We start from the raw sequence: 24,267 nt of genomic DNA, 5'->3' as shown, positions 1-24,267 counted from the left end.
TACCTGCCTGTCAACCCATGCATTTTTTGTGTGCACTCCGAGCAGCCAATAGTGAGAGTTTGGGGCGTGGCTATACTGTAGCAGGGCCAGCCAGAGGGTGTTTTGCCCATGTGGACAAAGAAATTCAGATTCCATTACAGAAGTGCAAGCCAAAATTTGAAGGCTTGCCAAAATACACAGAGACAGACAACAGGAATGGTGTAAAACAAGAGTAAACAATGGTAGCCTTTAACACGATGGAGGAATTTGATGGAATGTTTGGGTTTTGATCAACATGACAAACTTGGTGAGTTTCTTCTCGACAGGTTGGTTTGCACAGCTCAAGTACACCTTTGAATTTATTCAAACAGTCGTTGTTTCCCTTGGACACAAATCTCTTGCGGCAGATGTAAGTCAAGGATTTTTGAGATGTAGACCGGGATAATTCACCCGAAAATGTTAATTCTGTCATCATTTTGCTCACCCTCATGTCATTCCAAACCCATAAGATGTTGGTTTGAGTTGAGTTGACTTTCTGGTCTTTGAAGCACAAATCAGGTCATTTTTAATTAAATCTGACAGGTTTCTGTCCCTCTGTATACAGTCCAGCTAACCAAACTTTACAAATCTGCTTAATGCACCTTTATTAATTCCATTTATTCTTTATGGCATGGCATTTGTGGATCTTTTGTTTACTTGGACCCCCAGTGAAGGAACAGAAGTCTCATGGGTTTCATTAAAAGACAAAGATAATCTTGTGAGTTTGGAATGACAGATTTTTCAGTTTTGGGTGAACTATCACTTTAAGCTTGTAGTTGTACAAACATTTTAAAATTCTTTTAAATTTAATTTATAGAATGTTGAACCTGTTTTTTTTTTTTTTTTTTTTTTTTTTTTAAATTTAGTTTTGCATTAAGATAATGTCGATTATTGTAAAAGTTCAACTGCTCAGTTAGTTTCAGCTCAAAGATTGTCAGACAGTTAGGATCCTTGATATAGTTTATTTTATATAAATGCACTTGCTTTGAATATGTTATTTTTTTATTTTCTTCAAAAATAAAATTAATTAATTAAGACTATGTTTGAAAAAAAAAACAGTGTTTAGAATTTGGCTGTGCTTGAATGACACTGTATGGTACATGGTACTATTAACTTTTTTCTTTTCTTTTCATCTTTACTTCATGTTTTTAGAATAGGTTAGTTTATAATTTTAAGGAAATCTGTTTCCTAATATTTTGCAAGTAATATGAACACTAATAAGTACGGAGCAAACAAATCAAGGGAATGCAATAGCAATCGTGCACGTTTTAGTACATTGAGGGAACGAATTAATAAATCGTGCGCACAATTTATTTATTTTTTCTTGCATGTCATGTGCGGGGCTCCGTAAATAAGAAATTAACATAACTAATTATTTTGAGTCAACAGTGGCCTACTCAAGTATACCTTATTAAAAAGCTTTCTGTACAAACTGCTTTAATCATTAAGGCAAAAATTGATACCTTAACATGGCCATAATGTTCTTGTCTACACATACAAAAGAAATGCATTATAAAATTGTGTTAACACGTATGACCAGTGCGTGTTGGTGGTCAAACTTCACATGCTCTGTTAAAAGGATTGTGGCCCTGTCTGCCCTCCATACATAAGAGCTGTGTTTGTTTAAATCGTGACGTGCGAAAAGAGCTTTTGCAAAGGTTGTTTGAAAACATGCTCAATTTTTCTAGTTCAGCTAGACTTTAACTTCCTTTAGCTGTTCACATTTGAAGAAAAAAAATATCTATTTTCATTCTATAGATGAACCTGTTAAAAATACAGTAAGACATGCTTTGAGATCCTCAAACCCTCTCTGGTGTATTGTGTATGGGCTAGTTGCACAAGATGGCGCCGGTGAGCTTCAGCGACGCGAGTGTGTGCGTACTTATTTCCGGTCTTGCGACGCTCGCATTGACTGTAAGGGAAACTTACATATGAAACTTGGCTAGATGTATATAATTAAAGATTTTCAAATTTAACAGCCCATAGTGGTATATCAAAAACATGGGGAAACATCCTCCCTATATTTTGCGTACCTCTGTGTGGAAATTCATCAAGATACAACGCGGAGATTGCTTTATTCTTCTGTTGATTATGTGGATCAGCGTCAGGTCAGGTCCACAGGGATTTCTTTTTTCAAACACAAACCTCTCAAATATGCAATACTTTTCATTTTCGAAGAGCTGGTTTTGTTCTGTTATGTAAGATAATTGTTTCTGACTGTCAAACAAGACGCACAGAGATTTCTGATAAAGCGTTTTATTAACTTTATTTGATAACATAATTTATAACTAACTGTACAATTAAACGTAGTATAATTATGGTAGGTTTGCCTTAAATAAAAGATCGCTGTTTGCATTCATGTGTGTTTTTATCTGGTTATTTGTTTTGTGAAAGATCTGCAGCATAAATCATTATCTGTCTACGAGTAGCCATTGTTATTGTTTTGCATTAATTATCAGATTAAACCGATTTTAAAAGTCACGTATTTTTTACTGTGTAAAATAATCTTGTGAAAATAACGATAAAACGGACTGATGTATGTGTACAATTGAGAAATGGATACTTATGAAGATAAATCGCAGCCCACGTCTCACAAGGTAAATATTTAATATAAAAATAATAATAACAATGCAAACATCTTCGAGAAATAAGTAATTTGTACATTTACATATTTGGTAAGATAAAATACATTATATAGCTGTGTATACACACCATGAGTTAAACTTTCATCTCGTGAACAATAGTGAACATTAGTGTATTTAATTCAACAGGACCAAAACATACACAGGTTTCAAATCCACTGGCTCAGTTAACATTTGTAGTATAGTGATAATAGCAGTGTATATCTTATTTGCATATGAAGTGATATTATAAATCCTGTAAACATATAGAAGGTAATATTTGGACTTCTCTGGTTCTCTGCACTGACTTTAAGCACAGCCGGAAATACCTACGCACACACTCGCAAGACCGGAAATCCAAGATGGCGGAGATATGCAACTAGCCCATTGAACAAGTTTGATGATTAACGTGTTGGTGTTTCAGTGTTGTTGTGTAGGGTTTATGTTAACACTGATTTCTGCGGTTCGTTGGACGTCAAGGTTTTCTGCTGGTAGGGAGAAGGGAGTGATGGGGGATCAGTCCACAGATGGGTATCGTTCCTTTTGTTCTCGGTCTAATTAAAGCACTGCTAATCAAGGCTGTTGATGAGGGGAGAGAGAAAGAGAGGGGCAAAACAGCAGGAGATGCTTTCCTTCATTTGTAAGAGCTGCTCATCATGCACATGCGATTAAAGTTACACCAAGAGTTCTCTCCCTCATTCTCGCTCCCGTCCCCTCTCTCTTTCATCTCTGTGGTAGTAAAGTGACATTTGTATTGAACTACATTTCCTCTGTATTAATCTTTTACACTAGAATCATTGCAGGGGATCCAGGAAGCAATGAGATGAGACTCTTTGATATGCCAGCTGCTCACTTCAGCCCAACTTCAAAACAAGTTTGTAGAAATACTAAAATCTCTTTAACAATTTAACCCTCTGGAATGCTACTGTAACTGCAAAGACAGCCGCATATATCGTCTGATTCCAGAGACTGGGAGGGAGCAAATACATGTATACATTTTGGGAGGTGGCAGAAAATCAGAAATGCTTGAGCCACAGAAAGGCAGTAAAAAAAAAAGGTTGGCTGATCTCAAAGCTGTAATCCAGTGTCCACCGACCTGTTTGACTGATAAAAGATATGGGGTGAAACACACTCACACTCCAGACTGAGAGAAAGAGCTAGGCACACTTTAAAAACTTACATTGTACGCACATCTGCACTTCATTGTGTCTGATGAGAGAATTCGCCAGAGAGCAGAATTCAGTCAGTTGCATTTGTAGTAAATGAGAGAGTGAATAAAGTTACCCGGATAAACAGTGATGCCATGACACTGAATATAAGGAAATATCAAACCACTAAATGGCACAATTCGGCACAATCAGAATCAAGTATTCTAGCTAGACAAAGGTGGCATCCAAATACACTTCTCTATATATTAGGTGAAAAACTGTAGTGGTTAAAAAATAAAACAAAAAGAGTAGTATGTCCAAATCCAAAGTGTTCATAAAACAGTAGTCAGAGACTCTCTGGATGACTACTACAACTTCTGGCAAGACTGTGAAGTGTGCATGCAATGGATACTTTACTGTCCCATGAGGTCACTGGAGAGGATTTGTTAATAGCGGTGAAACGACGCAGCTGACACTGGTAGGTCACATGGCAATGACATTCATTCTTCACACATCCTTACTATAGGATATAATATAGGAGCAATAAAATGGCACATATAAGGTAGGTTTTTTAAAAAGCAAGAAAATATAAAAAAATAAATAGATTCATGAAAGCCTGAGAGGAGAGTTGACTTGCTCAGAAGAGGAGAGGTGAGTTTTGAATAGATGAATCTCTGAGAGTGCAAGGTTCTTGTGTTATGGGTTGTCAGGAAGCAGGTTCTTTTAATGCATCCAGGGTATTGATTCTTTCCAACTCTAAATGTAGGGAACCTGCCTTTTTATTAAAGTAAGCAGCTGGTCAATGTGCCTAACCAGTAATGGGAATTGACTTTCTGCTAATTACCCACACGCAGAGCATTAATGCATCTTCATAATGGAAAGAAGCACTTTAAACCTTGAGATGCTGTGTAAAACTTTAAAGATCACTACTCTTTCTTTTCTTCCCCTGTCTTTGTGGCTCTGGCTTCTGCTAATGGTAAAATGTAGCTATCTATAACCTGCCATTCAAAAGTTTGGAAGCAGTAAGATTTCTTTAATATACAGTATTCATCAAAGATGCATTAACTTACTTGATCAAAAGTGACAGTAGTGACATTTATAGTGTTACAAAAGATTTCTGTTTTACATAAATGCTGTTTTTTTGGGGGGATTTTTATTTTAAAAAACAATATATATGAATCACGTTTCCACAAAAATATGAAATCACTGAAAATTCAGCTTTGCATCACAGATATAAATTACATTTTACGAAATATTATGTAATTTTAAACTGTAATAACATTTAACGTACAATTCTCGTTTTTTTTTTTTTTTTTACTGTGTTTTTATATAAAACATGCTAAAACACTCTTTAAGAAGTTGCATCTCTCAGTTATTTAAGAATTGTGGCATATTTGCAACATTAAACCTGAAAACAGAAAGATTAAGGTTAATTATAAATCTGGTCGGTTTAACATTCCACTTGTGCATTCAGTTGAAAGATATACAAGCAAGTATTTTAAGTCTTTAGCTTGAAGAAAATGGCAGTTTTTAGCCTCGTGTGTGCAGGATTTGCTCAGTTATTATAACTGTTCAAAAACAATGTTCTAATAAAAGGCCTGTATCACAAGCTAAATCATGCATTTTGCAAAATTCATAAATTAGTCAAAATGAACTTTTTTTGTCTAGTATACTGAATGCATAACATGAGTTTCTTAATATTCTGTGCTGAAATAACAGGAGAAGAGCATCAGTGAAGATGTGTGAACATTTCACTTGCATTGGCTTCTGCGCACACATAGGCCTACACTTAAAAATGATTGCATGTGATATCTACTTAAAAAAAAAAATTATGTTAACAATACGTAATGTTTTGAGTAGTTTTTAAGGCTTGATTTATTTAATGGGACTTACCAGAATTAATCATGTCAAATCTATAGATCGAAATGATAGAAATTCAACATAACAGAAACTCTTTCAAATGTCAAACATAACTGAACATTAAATATTAAGATATTTGAATTATTTCCCTGAAAATAAATAGGTATAGGCACCTTTCCTACATTTTATCAGCTTAATCAGTTTCTCAATTCAAGCCTCAAAACTGCTTAAGTTTCCTTTAAAAAAACAAAATTGTATTACATATATCTTGGTTTTTATTAATTTTATTAATGAAAATTACAAGACCCATGATTCATTTTTACAGTGTACAGTACTTACCCTTGGCCAGAGAAGAATGAGAAGAAGAAATTCAGTGTCTATACCTTAAACTTTCTGTCTGCAGTCCACAAGGAGATTACTGTACATAAGCATTAGCCATTATTTATTATTCAAACAGGTGTCTGAATCCAGCGAGTGTGTCCTGTGGTTTAGCAGGCTAACTTCTCATAGCCATTCCTTATTAGCATGCATGAAAGCCTGTTAGCTTTGGCAAAGATACTTGCTTTAACCTCATGCAAGTGTAGGCATGTTTTCATTTGGTTAAAGGGTTTAGATCTATTGGGAATCAAAGTGCCACTGAATAAGTAAATACATTCGCCATAAAAAACCTTCCTGAATATTCACATTTGTAAAAGTTACAAAAGAACAAGGACTCAAAATCAAGTCAAATCGCAAAATAGCATTCACCCAAAAGTCTGTCTTAATTTATTCCAAACCTATATGATGTTCTTTCTTATATTGAGTTCATGTGATGTCTCTCATCTTTAAGACGCTTTCAATAAAAGCATCTGCTAAATGTCTAAATGTAAATGTGCCCTGAAATTTCAAAAACTGTTAACGTGACATTTCACCCATATATCAACGTTGCTTTTTTTTCCATCTCTCCCACCGAGAGGTCTCATAGCAGACTATTTGCATGTCTGGCTAAGGTTTTCTTTCTCCAAAAAAAGCTCAGAAAACACTCTCACTTGTACTTCAAATCAATATGGAGATAAATATAGGGAGAAATGTCATTTTAGTGTACTAGAGGGTTTCTTTTCTTTCTTTTAGCTTCAATAATATGATCCTTTTGACAAATTTTTATAATGTTGACTTGATCAGAAATGGTGCTTAACTGCTTTTACAGTGCTTTTGGTGATTTTTGGAAAATATACAGTTATATGACAGATAGAAGGGAAGGAATAGCACAGCACACGATATATTATATAGCGATGTTTAGGCATCGGTATTCCTTGACACTGACAGTCAGAGATTGCAGCAGATGAATGGATGGCCTAAAGTGCCGCACACGCAAATGTCTTTCCATGTTTTGTCTGGCTTATTCAGATGTAAATTTCCTTCCTTTCTCTGACGGTGTGGAGGAGTGTGGGAGGTTTTGGGGGACGGACTGAAAAATCTAGCCCAAATTGAAATGTCAATAGTAATTTTTGGCATACTGGAACCTTTAAGAGTCAAGGGCTTCTTCCCAAGTCAAAAGAGAAGGAGAGCGGTCGTCCTCTGGGAGTTGATGTCTTCTTGACAGACATGCTGAAATACCAGGGAATACTACCTTCTTTAATGGATTGATGAATGAGCTTCACTCCACACAAGCATGTCTGGATAGCAGTGAATGCTGATGGTATACATTCATTCATTCATTAAACATTCTGCTGGATGTGTTTCTTATTAGGGCTGTTTGGGGTTAGGGTTAGAACAAAGCCCTATCCTGAAGTATCACAGTTTAGCATATAACTCATCCTACACCAAATGTGCTGCAGACATGAATAATGCTCTAAATTGTGGAGAAGATGTTCACTGTTATACTTTTCAACTCAGTGGGACTTATAACAATAAATGGAAGAAATCTCATATACTTGCACTGAAGGAGGCTTATATAAAAGAGAATATATTTTAAACATTTAACTGGGGGAAATTCATAATTTTGCCTGTATACTTTTCAATGATCACCTATATATTTTTGTAAAGAAATTAGTCAATTATTAAAAAAAAAAAAAAGACTGAATAAAAAAATACATTGTGTCCAAGTAGCTTTTATTATGGACTATAGTAAGTAAGTATTTTAGTGTTTTGAACAGGACATATATTTTTGTATGTAGTGTACTTGTATAACTAATAGTTGATGGAGACCTGAAAAATGCATTGTAAAAAAACAAACAACAAAAAAAAAATCTTTTTGTTTTTCAAATTCTTTAAAAGAAAGAATCCAGTCTCATTTTTATTTCTTATGAATCTTTATTAGAAATCTTGTTACATTTTTTTTTATTTTTTTTTTATACAATATCTCAGGAAGAAGCATGTTTCTATAAGATTTTTCCCCTTATAAATTCAATTCGGATTTGTTTGGTCTTGAGGTGACCTTGACTCCCCATGTGTATGATAATCAGTTTATTTTATAATGTGTTAATGAGTGGGGGAATCATTAGAAACAACTTCACTTTTTTAATAAAAAAAAAAAAGGCATTTGAACTTGAGAAGAACTTGGTGAAAGAAAAATCTCTTGAACCGTTATTGCAGCTTTGGGAGGCCTTGGCATTCTTTATTCTCAAGTCCATGGCAAATGGCCTTCAAATATTGATTTTGATGTCTGGGCAAATTGCCCAGAGTTATGTGTGTCCCCTTTTATCAAACCAGCACAGCCCACACAAAACTCCATTCCACATAAAATGGATCACCGGACTGATTATGGTGAAGTATGAATGAAGAGGGATGATACATCAGCCATCGTGGATACAGATGAACACAAACACTAAACCGAGACGGATGGTTGTGTGTGAATGCGAGTATATCTGTTCGTTCATTGGTTTGTTTGTTTACATGAGCCGTGTGGATTTATATATATATATAGCTCTTGATTTTCTCATGCATTCCGTTTGAAATCTATCAGTGTTTATATTAGCATGTTTACACCTTCACAAATCAATATCAAGCATATTAATAAGCACAGCATATTTTGTAAGCTTAAAGTGATGCAACAGGAAGTTCAAAGTTTGGTGGCGCACCATTTTTTAGCTCATTAGTTCACGATGTCCACCGTGCGCCAGGCTCATGTAAGAGCCCTAAACAGTAAACACACACGAGGCAGATGGAGAAAAAGCTCAGCATCATGCCTGCAGACATCTTTAACCCCTCTGTACTGCCATTACATACTAATGAGACTGGATGAGCTCTGCTGGTTTTGTGAGGATTGGAGGAATATGTCTGCTGCAGGAAACTAATATGATTTTGTTATGCACAAGTTGTGAGTAGCTACATTGATGTCATTCATACTTGTGTGTTTTGTCATTTAAGAACGGCTGCTCTTCTAAGGCTCTCATAAATCCATAATACATATATCCTTTATGACAAAAGGGCCTTGACTTCAGAGATATTTCACAATTGTTTGAGCGCTGGGTTGCATGCATCACTCTTAATGAGGCTAGAGAACAATGCAAATACATCAATCTCGTCAATGTAATTATGTTCTCTCAACCCTTGAATAAAAAAGAGAGAGATTACACGGAGCCCCTGCTGATTAAATTAATTATGCTAATAAACTGTTGGTCTCCCACAGGTATGTATTAATGAGCTGTAGAGTGACTATTATTCTTACTCCAGCTCCGAAATCAAACACATAAACAGGTTTCTGAAGATGCTGGTTTATTCAGTGTTCAAATTAGATATTTCAATTTAAATATCAATACTTTTTTATGTTTCCATAAGAGCACATCAAGATAGACGAACAGATAGATAGATAGATAGATAGATAGATAGATAGATAGATAGATAGATAGATAGATAGATAGATAGATAGATAGATAGATAGATAGATAGATAGATAGATAGATAGACAGACAGATAGAATGGTGACAGACAGAAAGCTAGACAGATAGACGTATAGTTCTGTAATGGTAACAAAATCATGTGAGGGTTTTTTCCTGGCTGAGGAGATTACATTAGTTATTTACAGGATATGCTGCCATCTGGTGATCAATATACACGGTACACAGTGAATTAAAGCTGCAGTCGGTAACTTTTGACGCTGTAGCGGTTAACAAACAGAACTGCTTGCGTCTTGCGGAAGAACATCGTAGCCGGAACTACTTATCTCTGTTTATGTCTATGAAGAATCACAAAGGTACTTACTCCGCCGCGGTACCCCCGAAGCAATCTAAAATAGTCCGAATATAAACACTTATTATAGGTGCACCCTAGTGATTCAGGACAAGCTAAAAACACGGTTTGGAAAATGGATTCATGGTGTACTCGCTTATTATATACATTTTTCTACATTTTGAACACAAACAAAGTTACGGACTGCAGCTTTGATTGGTTGTTTCTTAACGGGAGCGATGTATTTCTGCAAATGGCAATAGGACCACTGGGAGGAGCCAGAAGAGGTTAATTTTTTAACAGATTATATGTCTCATATTCTACTGCCAGGACATAATGACAGGTTTAACAAATATGTAAAAAATATATATATATTTTTTTACAAAAGTTACCTACTGCAGCTTTAAACTAACTCTCTTAACACCCATTCAAAAATAGTAAGCACTTCAAAATTGTACTTCAAACTCATACTGTGGGTTATATGATCTCAAAAAGATCAGTTTTTTAATGAAACATCAGTGTTTCTCATGATTGTTCTTTTAAAAATGGTGCTGTGGTTTTATGGGTTTGATTGGGCTATAGAAGCTGTCACAGCACATTGCTGACATCACTGCAGCAGCCCTGTTATACTGGATTCATTCCGCATCATAATATTATATAATACAAAAAATCTTACATTTACATTTTTCTCCCTTTAACGACAACAATGCAAATGCAAGAGTGACTAGTATGTAAAATGTAGGCAAATAAAGGGTCTCTGTAGGTACGTTTATACTTTGGGGACATATAGAGGACACATTTAGAAAAACGATTAATAAAAAAAGTAGCCTAAAGTATTAGGGTTTGTGTAGATAGACAATGCAATTTAGCATTGCATTGCCACATGTCCAAAAACAGTATTGTTATAATATCATGTTCTAAAATAATATTACCATGAAAGGTTTTTTATTTTTATTAAATTATTTATTTATTTGTGTTAGCTCTGCAGGCCCCTGGAATAGTGCGATAATAAAATTTATTATTATAATAGTTTTACACAATGCTTATAAATAACTTAAAGACAATCTCATTCACGTGATTTGGTTTTCACAATGTTTCACAAACTGAACCAGAACACCATGTTTAACTGGCTTAACTGGTATTCGTAAAACTTGATGTAAAGATAATCTGCATTTTCGACGTTCGCTCTCGGAAATGCAAAGAAGGTAACCCAAAGCAACGTCGACGAGACAAAGCGGCCAATCAGAGCGCAGAGTTTCTCACTCGTATCCAGGAAGTGGAAGATGCGTCGGACGCACGCCCGTCTTCAGTTTCTGTCAGTTTAAATTCTTCAAGATCAATCTGGGATAACCTCGCACAGAAGTGATGGACTGGTCAGAAGGAGACGGAGTAAGAAATTGTTTTATATTCTCTTTGGTTTCGTCGTTAAACGGATTCATAAGACCGGTTAAGCTAATTTAGCATCTCTTGCTAACTGTGTGTACGTGCTAATCGATACATTTTTCAAGTATCACTGTAAATTTTATACATGCACTTATTACATTAATCTCGTTAAACTAGCCCTGCCATGATTATTGCCTTTAATTAGATATTAATGACCATAAATATGAGCAGAATTTTGAATATGGTTATGGTTCCCCTACAGTTTACAGATAACGTTAATTGGAAGATTAAATTGCCAAATCTAAAGTTCCGTCCATCACTAGACGGAAGCAAACCAACTGTTTACTAACAACATGTACCGAGCTGAACCGAATTTCTGTCTTTTATTTAAATGTGCACTCATTTCAGTTAAAAACTGACGTCACATGGTCAGCCTTGCCATGCACTTGTTCCAAGTTACTATTACTATTATTAATATTTATATGAATAATAATAATAGTAATAAGTTTGTGCTTTCCTTCAATGGATGTGTAGTTTGAGATTATTAAAACAAAACCAGTTAATTATCAAAACCAGTCGCATTTGTTGTTAACTTTTTTAAATCAGTCAGAAAATAACTCGTGTTGTAATATTTTAGATAAGATGTATTTTGTGTGTGTGTGTGTGTGTGTGTGTGTGTATATGATAGGTAAAAATTGATAGCCTGAATGCACTGTAAGTCACTTTGGATAAAATGCTAAATGCATAAATTTATTTTAATATATAATTTAATTGTATATATATGTGTATATATACATACATACATACATGCATACATGTATATATTGTAGATAGATATATCTATGGGTACCACAACTGTGTCTGTTTTTATTTTTAAATACATTGTAGGCTTTTATACTTATGTTTGATTCTCTTTTACCTTTTATTCTTTAATAATTTGAATTGTTGTAGCTTTAGGTTTTAATTTTGTTGAATGCATTTGTCATTTTTTATTAATTTTTTTGGAATTTTTAAAATGTGTATAGTATTTATGTATAGGGTGGGGAATACTAATGGTGGCCTAATGGTTAGAGGGTTGGACTCCCAATCGAAGGGTTGTGGGTTCTAGTCTCGGGCCGGATGGAATTGTGGGCGGGGGTAGTGCATGAACAGCTCTCTCTCCACCTTCAATAACACGACTTAGGTGGCCTTGAGCAAGGCATCGAACCCCCAACTGCTCCCCGGGCGCCGCAGCATAAATGGCTGCCCACTGCTCTGTGTGTGTGTATGTGTGTTCACTGCTCTGTGTGTGTGCATTTCGGATGGGTTAAATGCAGAGCACAAATTCTGAGTATGGGTCACCATACTTGGCTGAATGTCACTTCACTCACTTTCACTTTTGATTGCTTCTGTTGTCCACATTTGCAAGTCGCTTTGGATAAAAGCGTCTGATAAATGACTAAATATAAATATATTTTACAGGGCCACTCCCACGGTCACATGGGTGACAGTTGTCATGGACACGGCGGTGGCCACTCCCACAGCCACGGTCACGGAGGACCTGGATTTGGCGGTTTCATGCCCGGCGGCTTCCACGGCCAGCTGGTCCCGGGACCTCTTGATCCAACGCAGCAGCCGAGGAAGGCCACGCACCCGGAGGACAGCAGTTCCTGGGATATCATCAAAGCCACACAGTGAGATTCATTCCCTTGATATGCAATAAACACACTGGGATTACACTTTACTTAATAATCAGAGAGGATTGTTTAGTCGATGGTGATGGATATACCAGGTCACCGCTGTATACTGAAAATATCTGTGTGATTTTAGGAATCAGTTTAAGCGTGCATCTCACAAAAATGATGCTCAGGCCACTTTTCATCCCTAAATAAATTAAAAGTGTTATTGAGAGTCTTTGTGCAATTTCCCGAATCATCCAGTAAATATTTCACATAGGGTCTCACTTGATCTTACTCTGAGATCTAGCTGTTGCCGACAAACCATAAGTGATGTGGAATACAACTACAGGATACTGTCGTGCTGTTATTTATCTGGGTTTCTATTAGCTCAAGCTGCGTTCTTATCTGTTGTGTCACCTGCATGCTTCACACTGCTCAAATAGTTCATTTCCATTCCACGATGCAGATCTTTTTATCGCTTGTTCATGCAGAAAACCCGCAGTTTATGTGGGTATACATGTTCGTTCAAGTCAATTCTGATGCTAAAAAATTAACTGGCTCTTCCTCTTGATTGTTTAAAAAATTGTAGGTTTGGTGCTCTTGAGAGGTGTAAAGAGCTTATCGAGGCTGGTTATGACGTCAGGCAGCCGGACAAAGAGAACGTTACACTGCTCCATTGGGCCGCCATCAATAATCGAGCAGATATGGTCAAGTAAGAATGGTCTCTTTGTGTGTTTCACAGCTTTTTTTTTAAGGAGCTATACGGTTTGAAATATTTAAAATGTTTTTGTAATAATCGCTCTATTCTCACCAAGGCTGCATTTAGTTAATATCCAGAAAAAAAAACAGTAATATTGTGAAAAATTAATACAATTTAAAATAGCTGTTTTCTGTCTGAATATATTTTAATATGTAATTTATTCCTGTGATGTAAAGCTGAATTTTCAGCATCATTACGCCAGTCTTCAGTGTCCCATGTTCATTCAAAAAGCAATTGATTTTGCACTCAACTATTATTAGTGCTCAATTAATAATTGTTATTATTATTAACAATATGAAAAACAGTTTTTGCTGCATAAAATTTTTGTGGTACACCTTAAACATTTTTTCAGAATTCTTGGATTAATAAAAAGTTAATTAAACAGCATTTATTTAAAATATATATATTTTTTGTAACAATATAAATTTCTTCTTTACTGTCACTTTTAATCAATTAATTTGTCATCACATGAATAAATGACATTTTAAAATATATAAATAGAAAACCATTATTATGAACTGTAATAATATTTCACAGTATTACTACATCTACTGTGTTTTTGATCAAATAAATACAGCCTTGGTGAGCATAAGAGGTTATTATTATTATTATAAAAAATTATAATTCCAAAGTTTTTTCTGCACGTGTACATTCGTTTTAAACAGTTACAACATTTAAATAATTTCACTCATTCAACCTATTCTTCTTTGTATTTGTGTATGTTCTGCTGTGTTTCATAGATACTACATATCTAAAGGTGCTGTCATTGACCAACTAGGCGGAGACCTGAATTCAACACCACTCCACTGGGCCATACGGTACATTTCAGATGCATGCAGCACTACACATGCAATGATGAAGAACTGACATCCGCATCCGCATCCACTCAAATCACCAAAGTGCAGTTAATTAAAAGTCAAAAATATGCAAAAAGTAAAATGCAAAAATATTGGTTCTAGCAGCATTTGCTTGCAAGTGCCTCTTGAGCGTGTTTTATATCTGCTGATGTTGTTCCTGGTCATCTCTGAACAGACAGGGTCATTTGTCTATGGTCATTCAGCTGATGCGATATGGAGCCGATCCGTCATTAGCGGATGGTGAAGGGTATCGAGGTCTTCATCTGGCTGTGCTCTTCCAGCATATGCCCATCGCTGCATACCTTATGGCCAAAGGACAGGTGTGACACAAACACACACAGTGACATTTTAAATAACGGTGGAGGGTTTGAATACGGAGTAAAGCAGCTGAATACTCTTCTTGTTCCTGTGTTGTAGGAAGTGGATTCGCCGGACGTAAATGGGCAGACTCCGCTGATGTTGGCAGCACAAAAAATCATCGGGTAAGGCCGGGTTCACACCGCAAGCTGCAGCAGAGCAGAAGCAGCGCGTATTTTTTTCGGTGCCTATGTTAACAGATGAGAGCGTTCACACCGCACGCAGAAGCTGCGCGGCAGAGCGTTGCAGAAGCAGAGCAGAAGCAGCAGTGCCGCGATCGTTTCGGCGCTGGGTCTATTTTTGCAGCGCTGCTGACGCTCAGTTAAAGTGAAAGTACACCTTTGATGGACAAAATAAATATGATTTCACACAAAAAGTGCTCTAACTGCACAAAAAAAGCACATCTAGGGTGTTTTAACAAGAACTAGAGTATGTTACGAAAAGGAAATTAATATAAAAAAATATGTATAGAAGATAAAGTGACCATGGCCAAAATGATCATGATCATGGCCAAAATACACGTACTTAAACCAAAATTTGCCCAAAATTTGCATTAATGATATCTACTGTGTTCTTAGCAAATTACATAAAAAATGTATGATATTTAAAACCACATATTTTTCTATTTTTTATTATAATTTTATTTTTAATATTTTCTTTTTACAAAATCTGTTAAAGTACTTACAGTTCTATCCAAAAATAGACTTTTTTGCCGAAATACAAAAACAACTTTAAATAATTTATATTGCTAGCTTAGCCTTTTATTTATTTATTATTAGTAGTTGTCCTATTCTTTTAACTAGGCCTATGTATTGGCAGAAGAACGGATGTCGTGCTAACAATCATAAACAACAGCACGTGGTGTCACAGGCGGTGGTCTTCAGAGTGCACCTGGAAAGACAATAATGGATGACACTCGTCTCATTGTGGAAGTTGAGAAATATCAAGTTCTTTATGATCCACACAATGTACTTTATAAAGACTTGCAGGAGAAGGAAAAAGCATGGGATGAAGTTGCAGCGGCTCTTATTGCAGATGGTAATTAATTTTATAGTGTTTTTGACGCTTTCGCTGGCACACGAGCAAACAACTCAATATTTGATTCAAAATTGATTCAATTGGAACCATTTATTTACAATTTCTAAATTACACATAAGCACACAAATAACAAAAGCAGGTGATACATGCATTTATAATAAACAAGTAAATGCTGATTTCAAGATGAGCAGGAAGTCAAGGCTGTGAACCATTTACAATACACATAATTTAAAACCATTTATTAAATTGGTTTTCAGGGAGTTTTTTGGTAAATTTGATTGCAAACAAACCCCGTGACAAGATGGTAATATGCACCATGTTCTCTCCTACGTCGGTTAATGGGATGAACCCAAAGTCTGGGTCTTTTTAGTCTCCTTAATAACAAATATAGCGCGATGGCCTTTCTTCTATCAACAACACGTAGCTACTGCACGGAAAACAAAGACAACAAAACAAAGATCCAACAAAAGTAACAATTAAATTATTAATTAAAAAAAGCTTCTTGCCTAGTCTTTTTATTTAAATGTATTTTAAATGGGAAATAAAGCAATGCGAACGTACCCATGAGCACTCTGACCAAAATCTGCTGTTCAGTTGCGCGCTGCCGGTGTGAAAGCAAAATAGGCGCGCGCTGCTTCTGCTCTGCCTACCTGCTGCTAACGCGCTGCTTCTGCTCTGCTGAAACTTGCGGTGTGAACCCGGCCTCAGATGACCAATCAGCTCAATCTGAAATCTCAAATTAAGTTTTTACTAGAACTGCCAGTTGTGATTCAACCCACCATAACACTGTACTTTATATAAAAAAATCTGTATAGATCATATTAAATATATATTAACATTATATTAAGAAAAGTACGAAAATTTAAGCATGCATGCATTTATAATAATGTTTCTTATTTCGTATATTTCTGGTTGAAGTAAAAATGAACTAAAAATATTTCTCTTTGGGTTTATGCATCTGACATTAACAGTGGGTAGAAAAAAGATACAGTTGATAGAGTACTCACTCCAAATAGTCAGTATAATTTCTGAAAAATAAATACTTCAGTATTTCAATGCTTCATATTTGTTTTTCAAATATATTACAATAGAAAAGTTGTTTTAAACTGTAGTAATATTTCACAATATTACTGTTTTCCTGTATTTCTGATCAAATAAATGCAGCCTTGGTGAGCATAAACAAGAGATTTCTTTCAAAAAACTTAAAACATTTCACCAATTCCAAACATTTGAACAGTATGTGTAAAATTTAATATCTATAATTTATATTTTGTAGCCATCTTTTACTGCCAGTTGTGCCTAAAGTGTGCAATTTTAAAGTAAGCCTCTCCAAAACGTCTGGCTATCATAAAGTAAAGCAGATTTTTGTCAACTCTAGGCTGTGGTTAGAGGCTTTTCTGTCCTGCCGTTTCTCTTTTTTCACACCTTGTCGTTTTGGTTTTCTGAAACACAGACCTGAGCCTACAAACTTCCTGATAAAGTGTAATGCTTCAGTGAATGCGGTTGATAAATTGAACAGAAATTCACCTCTGCACTGCGCTGTGCTGGCCGGGAACGTTGATTCGGTCCACATCCTGCTGGAGGCTGGAGCCAGCGTTGACCAGGAGAATGCCAATGTAAGTGACCACAGATGCCCTTAAAGACACAGTCCATCCAAAAATGGAAATTCTGTTATTTGTTGATCCAAACCTGCATGACTTTCACTCTTTTGTGAACTACAAAAGAAGATATTTGGAAGAATGTTGGTAACCAAACAGTTTTGGTTAGTATTAACTTAGTAAATTACTTGTAAATTCACAAGTCAATCAGTAAATAGACTTACTATTGACATCATACTAGTATGAAAAAAAAAAATACAATGGAAGTCAAAGCCACCCGAAACTGTTTGGATACCAACATTCTTCCAAATATCTTCTTTTGTGGTTCACAGAAGAGAGTAACGCAGGTTTGGAACAAAATGATGGCAGAATTTTCATTTTTGGGTGAACTATCACTTTAACCTTGTTTGCGTCAGCAGAAAATAAAGAAGGATAATGTTATTACATTTTGACGATTTATACATTTTTTTTTTTTTTTTTTTGGTGAGCTGTTCATAATAAGACCAGAAATCTTTATTAATGTAGTAAATAGGATGAACTTTGATTTGATGTTTTATTTATATATTGTTATTTGTGCAATAACAATGCCTGCAGTCATAGGCTGGCCTTAAAAACAGTGTACTTTCTGAAAGTGCTACCCTTCATTCAACATAAATTTTCAACATCTTGTAGTTTTATTACATGTCCAGTGAGTCACTAATTCTAAAGCCGTAATGATGCAGTTTACACCAGCAGAACAAAAGAGTAGTGTTCCCCATAGCTGTAAAACTGGCTCCAAAGCAGTGCCCTTAACTAACCTGGCCGTTCAGTTTGAAAGTTGAGCTTCAGCTTGTATTGTTTTTGACTGGTGTTTTTGTGTTATTTTCAGGGTCACACTCCCATTGACCTGGCGCACCAGGTGCACAGCCCTCTGCTCGTTCACACACTCAGTGTGGTGAAGACCGAACGAATGAAAGCCAACTCCTCGTGTCTTAAACTGTTCAACAGATACAAGGTACTCCCATGCTTAGACACACTCAGGCCAACAAATTCAGCTTAGAAAATTTTTTTCACTTTGTGATCTAGATTTAATTCACTTGAATTCAATTTGTTATTTTAAATCTGAGCAAATTTCTAATTTAACCTCATGTTAAATTAGATGCATTTGTGCAATGGATATGACAAAAAATATATAATAGACTCATAATAGATATTATAATAATGTTATCATTATTATTATTGAATCATGTGGATGTTGTATGAATATGATCTCTAATAAAAAAAAATAGTTTTAGTTATAAAATTAATAATCTATATTTTATGAACTTAATATTAATTCATAAAAAAGTATTTTTTATTATTTTAAAAGTCTGATATTGTGTCAAAAGCAAATAAGTAAAATTTAGTTGTAAAAATGGTTTCATTGCATATGAATCCCAGTTTTAATGGTTGGATTTGCATCACAAACACACACACACACACACACCGCTCTCACTAACCTTATTAAAGAAGACGTGAGGCAAGTACTTGAAATCCCAGGGCTGTATTTAACCTTGAATTAAGCCTTCAGAAACAAAAGCAGCTAATTTCTCACATAATGTGCGTTTGGCCCTGGAGAATTCACCATTTTTAGGCTTTTATTAAACAAGCAAATAACATTCCACTTATTCTCTGACACACATTCCTCTACTGTAACCCTGATTTTTCAGCACAGTTGAAAAGAGTTCATTGTGTGTTCCAGGTCTTTCTGCTGTGTGTCTTCAGTGTTGTTGTGGTGGGAGCCATCGGTTCTATATTAGACATGAAGACAGAGTCCTGGTTATTGAAGGGTGTGCTGCTGGTCTGCGTCACAGCTCTGATCAACCTCACTTCAAGGTGCTGTTTGAGCATCAACAAACACTCTGACTTTACTGACTTAAACAAATGGATTTAAAATTTACAATATCACTCTAATCATTTCTACAACAAATTATTGCTTTGTATATTATGTGACAGTTTGTCTGTCTAAAGTGAAAAAAGAAACATTTCATATTTGTTTATATGTGTGTGTATATATATATATATATATATGTGTGTGTGTGTGTGTGTGTGTGTGTGTGTGTGTGTGTGTATATGTGTGTATATATATATATATAGATATATATATAGATATAGATATAGATATATAGATATAGATATATAGATATATAGATATAGATAGATAATATAGATATAGAGATATATATATATATATATACACACACTCACACATATATATATATATATATATATAATGTTTTTTTTCATACATAAAATATGATATCTTTTTTTCACTTTGTGTGTGTGTGTATATATATATATTTATGTATATGTATATGTATATGTAGTACTGATTTTAATTTGCCCTGATTAAAGATTGCTCTAATATAAATATGTTTGCATTTAAAAATACAATTATGTATGTCAATATAAAATTTTACATTTTTTATAATTTCAGATTTTTAAGTAAATAATTCAGAATACTGCACATTCTCAGAAACAAATGCTTAATGAATTGTTTGGTAATGAAACATTTTAAAGAAAAGCAAAGAAATAGATCTAGAGACTGTATGACTGTATATAATTTGCAATGCAATATGCGAATATGTGAACAGAATTACTGTGTGTGCAATAATACTGAGTTCCTCACGAGGGCACTGTAAGATCAGTAAAACATTAGCATGCTTAGCCCAATGGTTTTCAATCCTGGTCCCGGGCACCCACTACTCTTCTGTATGTCTCTCAGATAAGAGCGGTGGGTCCCCGGGACCAGGTTTGAGAACCACTGATTCAGCCAGAGAGTGCCACTTAAATATCTCTGGTGAATAGGCACAGGAAGAGATTAGAACAGAAAGATGGAATTTAGTGGAAGAGTTGTTGATCCTGTTTTAACAATGCTGTCCCGTTGATGTGGTTTGTTTCTGTAGGCAGCTGGCGACGGTGGCGGTGCGGTCTTTGATTCCCTGCACAGGTCTCATGGCTTCTGTCTTCTGGATGGTGGTCACCTGGGTCCTGTGGTTTCTGCCCGATATCCTTGACATATAACTTTCATGCAGATGTGTTTATACCAGCCGTGATGGCTTTTATGAATCCACCTGATGCTCTAGTTATTATAGTTGTATGTGTCTTGAGTGTTTGTAGAGACCTTAACGTGCGTCGTTCACATGACCCGAGCGCTACGGTTCAGATCCTGTTCACAGTCAACATCACAGCCTTACTGTATTACTACCTCCGCTCCTGCAGGACAGACCCTGGCATCATCAAGGCAACTGAGGAGGAGAAGAAGAAGGTAAGAACTGACGGATGAGTCTGTTTAGGATTACTTGACCTAATGATTCTTTTAGGTTCTGTGACACACTTTCTAGTCTGACGACCTTAACAGGTTCATCTGTCTCTGTAGAATATCGTGGTCCTGGCAGAGGCGGGCTGTCTGGATCCCAGGATATTTTGCACCTCTTGTATGGTAAGTTATTATCTCTTTTCAGTGATGGGTGACAGAAGACACCGAAAAGAGATGAGAACCAGGTTGGGAAATTGTACAAGATAAATTCAGACTTGTTTGAGACTTATGACTGACTGATTCCACAAGGCCAGAGTTTGGAAACATACAGTCTTCATGTAGTCTGGTATAATATTGCCCTGACAGGAGGACCACATATTGTAAACATTCTACAAGGTTTCCTAAAAATCACATTATTTCAAAACCTTGTTTTGCAGATGAGAAAGCCAATGAGAGCTAATCACTGCTTTTCCTGTAATGCCTGTGTGGCTAAACAGGACCACCACTCCATTTGGATCAACGGCTGCATTGGTAACGTGCACAAACTAAGATGCTTTATAGCATAGACTTTCTTTCTCTCACAGATTTTGCTCTAATTATAAATCACTCATGCTAACCTCTTTTTTTTTTTTTTTTTTTTTTTTTTTCATTTTACAGGGGCCAGAAATCACCCATACTTTGTGCTTTTCCTGGTTGCTCTGAGCTTTTTGTGCATGTGGATGTTCTACGGCAGTATCACGTGTAAGTCACAACTTTAAGTCTTATGTACGTCTTTTAAGCGCACCAACGCTGCATTGATTTGGTTGAAAATGTAACATAATTTTGTGAAATTTTATCTTTATTTTAAATAAACTTTTTTTTAAATTTACATTACTGCTAAAATGAAATGTATTCCTGTGGTGCAAAGCTGAATTTTCAGCATCATTACTCCAGTCTTCAATGTCACATGCTGAAAACAGTTATTCTGCTTATTATAGTGAAAAACATGATTCTCTGATAAATGCATGGTAGTGTACAGTATATATTAAGAGTTGATGCCTTTAAAATACAACATCTTGCATTTTTAGTCACTCTACAAGAAAATGTTCATTAAAAACATATGTGTGTGTTTCTGTGTGTGTAGACTGGTCCAAACACTGTCCGCTGCACTACACAGAGGAGGGCGTCTGGGGGGCGACGACCGCTCTGATGGGCTGCTCTCCCTGGGTGCTCTACATCTTCTGCTTTGCTTTCTTAAACGCTTCCTGGGCCTTCATCCTGCTTTTGGTGCAGCTCTACCAGGTGAGTGATGATTATTAACACTTATTAGGACATAAGAACCAGAGTAAATAATTTTTGTTGTGGTGGCTGCTGACAAATACAATGGCATATCCTACACTTTTACCTAGAATTTTGCATAACACAAATATTAGTATAATATATAATGGAAAATGTTGAATATTGCAGTGAAAACTAGTATGCTTTTTGAATTATGCCATGATATTATATTTGCCTAATATAAACTTAAGACCTGTCATATAGAGAAAAAGCAAACACTGATAAGCGGTCTTAATAACACATTTATATTAAAATGATTAATAATTATGAATAAAATGTTGTTAACTACAGTATTGTGAACTAAAACTCTAAAAATCTTTAAAAAAATAATTAAAATAAAAAATGTTGGTAAATTGAAATAATTCTGAATTAAAATAAAACTAAACGCTCTTTATTTCAGTTAGTCGGCAAGGTTTCTAATTTTTTTAAATGAAAGTTAAAACTAAAGCTGAATTAAAAATAAAGTTAAATATTATAAAAATCACAGAACAAAATGACTAAAACTTATGCTAAAAATAAAAAATTAAAACATTAATAAATGCATATACTTATTAAAGCTATATTAGTAAAAAAAAAAAAAAAAAAAAAAATGTGTGCAGAGCCTTAATAGTTTGCTTTGTTTCCTCACAGATCACGTTCCTCGGGCTGACGACGGCAGAGAGAGCGAACCTGATGCACAGACAGAGAAAACTCCCTCAAGCCTTCTCTCTCAGACAAAACCCGTTCAAGTAAGGATGCTTTCACTAGTTTAGGGTTACTACCGTATTTTCCGGACTATAAGTTGCACTTTTTTTCATAGTTTGGCTGGTCCTGCGACTTATAATCAGGTGCGACTTATTTATCAAAATTAATTTGACATGAACCAAGAGAAATGAACCAATAGAAAACATTACCGTCTCCAGCCGCCAGAGGGCGATCTAGGTTGCTCTGTGCTCCTGTAGCCTACACTGAAAACATAGAGCGCCCTCTCGTGGCTGTAGACGATAATGTCTACAGCCAAATAAATGTGACTTATATATGTTTTTTCCTTTTCATGACTATTTTTAGACTGATGCAACTTATACTCAGGTGCGACTTATAGTCCGAAAATGACGGTAAAACTCATAAAGTTCTTCTTTTTGAACCTCGTTTCTTCTCTCAGTCTTGGAGTGGTGAGGAACCTGGTGAACTTCTTCCAGTGGCGCTGCTGTGGTCTCTGTAAGCCAGTGGTGCTGGACTGGACTCAACAGAATCCCATGGGTGTCCGAGACCATCCCATGTTCAGCGGTCCCGATGCTGTTTGACCCCCAGCGATCAGTCACCCTCTCAGGGAGAGCGACATCCCCAGTTATGAAGCCATTGTTTTGATTTGAATGCCTTTTTAGTGAAGGACATGAGGAACTGACTGAATGCTTGTTTGGATAATCTTTTGTTCTGTTTGCAAGAACATCCACATTTTCTATTTGAGCAAATATATATATATATATATATAAGTGCTGTGCGTTCAAGGTTCGATTTTGCCTTGCAGCTTAAGTTGTACATAAGGAGGAATACGTGTTTATAAGCATACTGCTATATTTTGAACAGAAATGTTTTGTAAGGTACGGTAAGATGACGTTTTTGGTTTTTAAGTCCTTTTACAGGAAGTGACCACTATATGTATAGTCTTCATGAAAAGATTTGTAAATCAGAGCAATTTTATTTCTACAAAAATAGCAAATTTAGGAGCTGATATTGAACACAGAATCAGATTTCTTGTCATTTTGAGAACCGTAAATCCCTTGATGTGTCAAAATGCATTTTACGCAACTGTCAGATGTAGCACAGCCACAGCATTATACATGCAGAACGAGTCATGATTAATAGATGTCATAAGCCATTAGTATCGTTACCTTTCATCAGTAATGTTTTCAAAGGCAGTTGTTCTTTTATGTATGCCTTGAATAAAAACTAGTACAGGGCTGTGTCTGATAGCATCAGCTTGCTCCTTATCTCAATTCTATTCTTTCTACTTTATTGCGCAGTATGTCATTATAAGGGAAAAGTGCTGTTTTGGAATCCTGCTCTTTGCTTTGGAATAAACCAGATGACTTTTGTAATTTGCTGGTCAGAGTATTTTTCCTGCTCAGTGTATATTTGTTGCAGATCTAACAAAATACAAACCTAGGTAACAAAAAAAAATAGTAACTTATATTACAGGGCTGCATTTACTTGATCAAAAATGCAGTAAAAACAGAATAATTGTGA

The 24,267-nt window shown here is 35.5% G+C and overlaps 1 protein-coding gene across 2 annotated transcripts; it reads left to right on the top strand.

The window, feature by feature from the left end:
* The first annotated feature begins 11,025 nt into the window (after positions 1 to 11,025).
* On the top strand, positions 11,026 to 24,119 carry LOC128017315 (putative palmitoyltransferase ZDHHC13). 2 transcript variants are annotated; one of them, XM_052602646.1, is made up of 17 exons: positions 11,026 to 11,185; positions 12,641 to 12,852; positions 13,427 to 13,549; positions 14,338 to 14,415; positions 14,630 to 14,774; positions 14,872 to 14,936; positions 17,303 to 17,465; positions 18,316 to 18,441; positions 19,168 to 19,301; positions 20,372 to 20,474; positions 20,611 to 20,733; positions 20,845 to 20,907; positions 21,162 to 21,255; positions 21,382 to 21,465; positions 21,848 to 22,005; positions 22,672 to 22,769; positions 23,183 to 24,119. In XM_052602646.1, exons 1-17 carry the CDS (start codon positions 11,162 to 11,164, stop codon positions 23,322 to 23,324), a joined length of 1,935 nt encoding a protein of 644 aa, XP_052458606.1. In that variant the 5' UTR covers positions 11,026 to 11,161; the 3' UTR covers positions 23,325 to 24,119. The 2 variants fall into 2 exon arrangements, with proteins under 2 accessions (XP_052458606.1, XP_052458607.1); XM_052602647.1 differs by having other exon boundaries at positions 20,372 to 20,477; positions 20,614 to 20,733.
* The last annotated feature ends 148 nt before the right edge of the window (positions 24,120 to 24,267 follow it).

The sequence above is a fragment of the Carassius gibelio genome, chromosome A7 (genome assembly GCF_023724105.1).
Source record: "Carassius gibelio isolate Cgi1373 ecotype wild population from Czech Republic chromosome A7, carGib1.2-hapl.c, whole genome shotgun sequence".
In the NCBI taxonomy this organism is placed as follows: Eukaryota; Metazoa; Chordata; class Actinopteri; order Cypriniformes; family Cyprinidae; genus Carassius; species Carassius gibelio.
The sequence above is the reverse complement of the archived record's forward strand: the minus strand, read 5'-3'. Positions and strand labels throughout refer to the sequence as shown.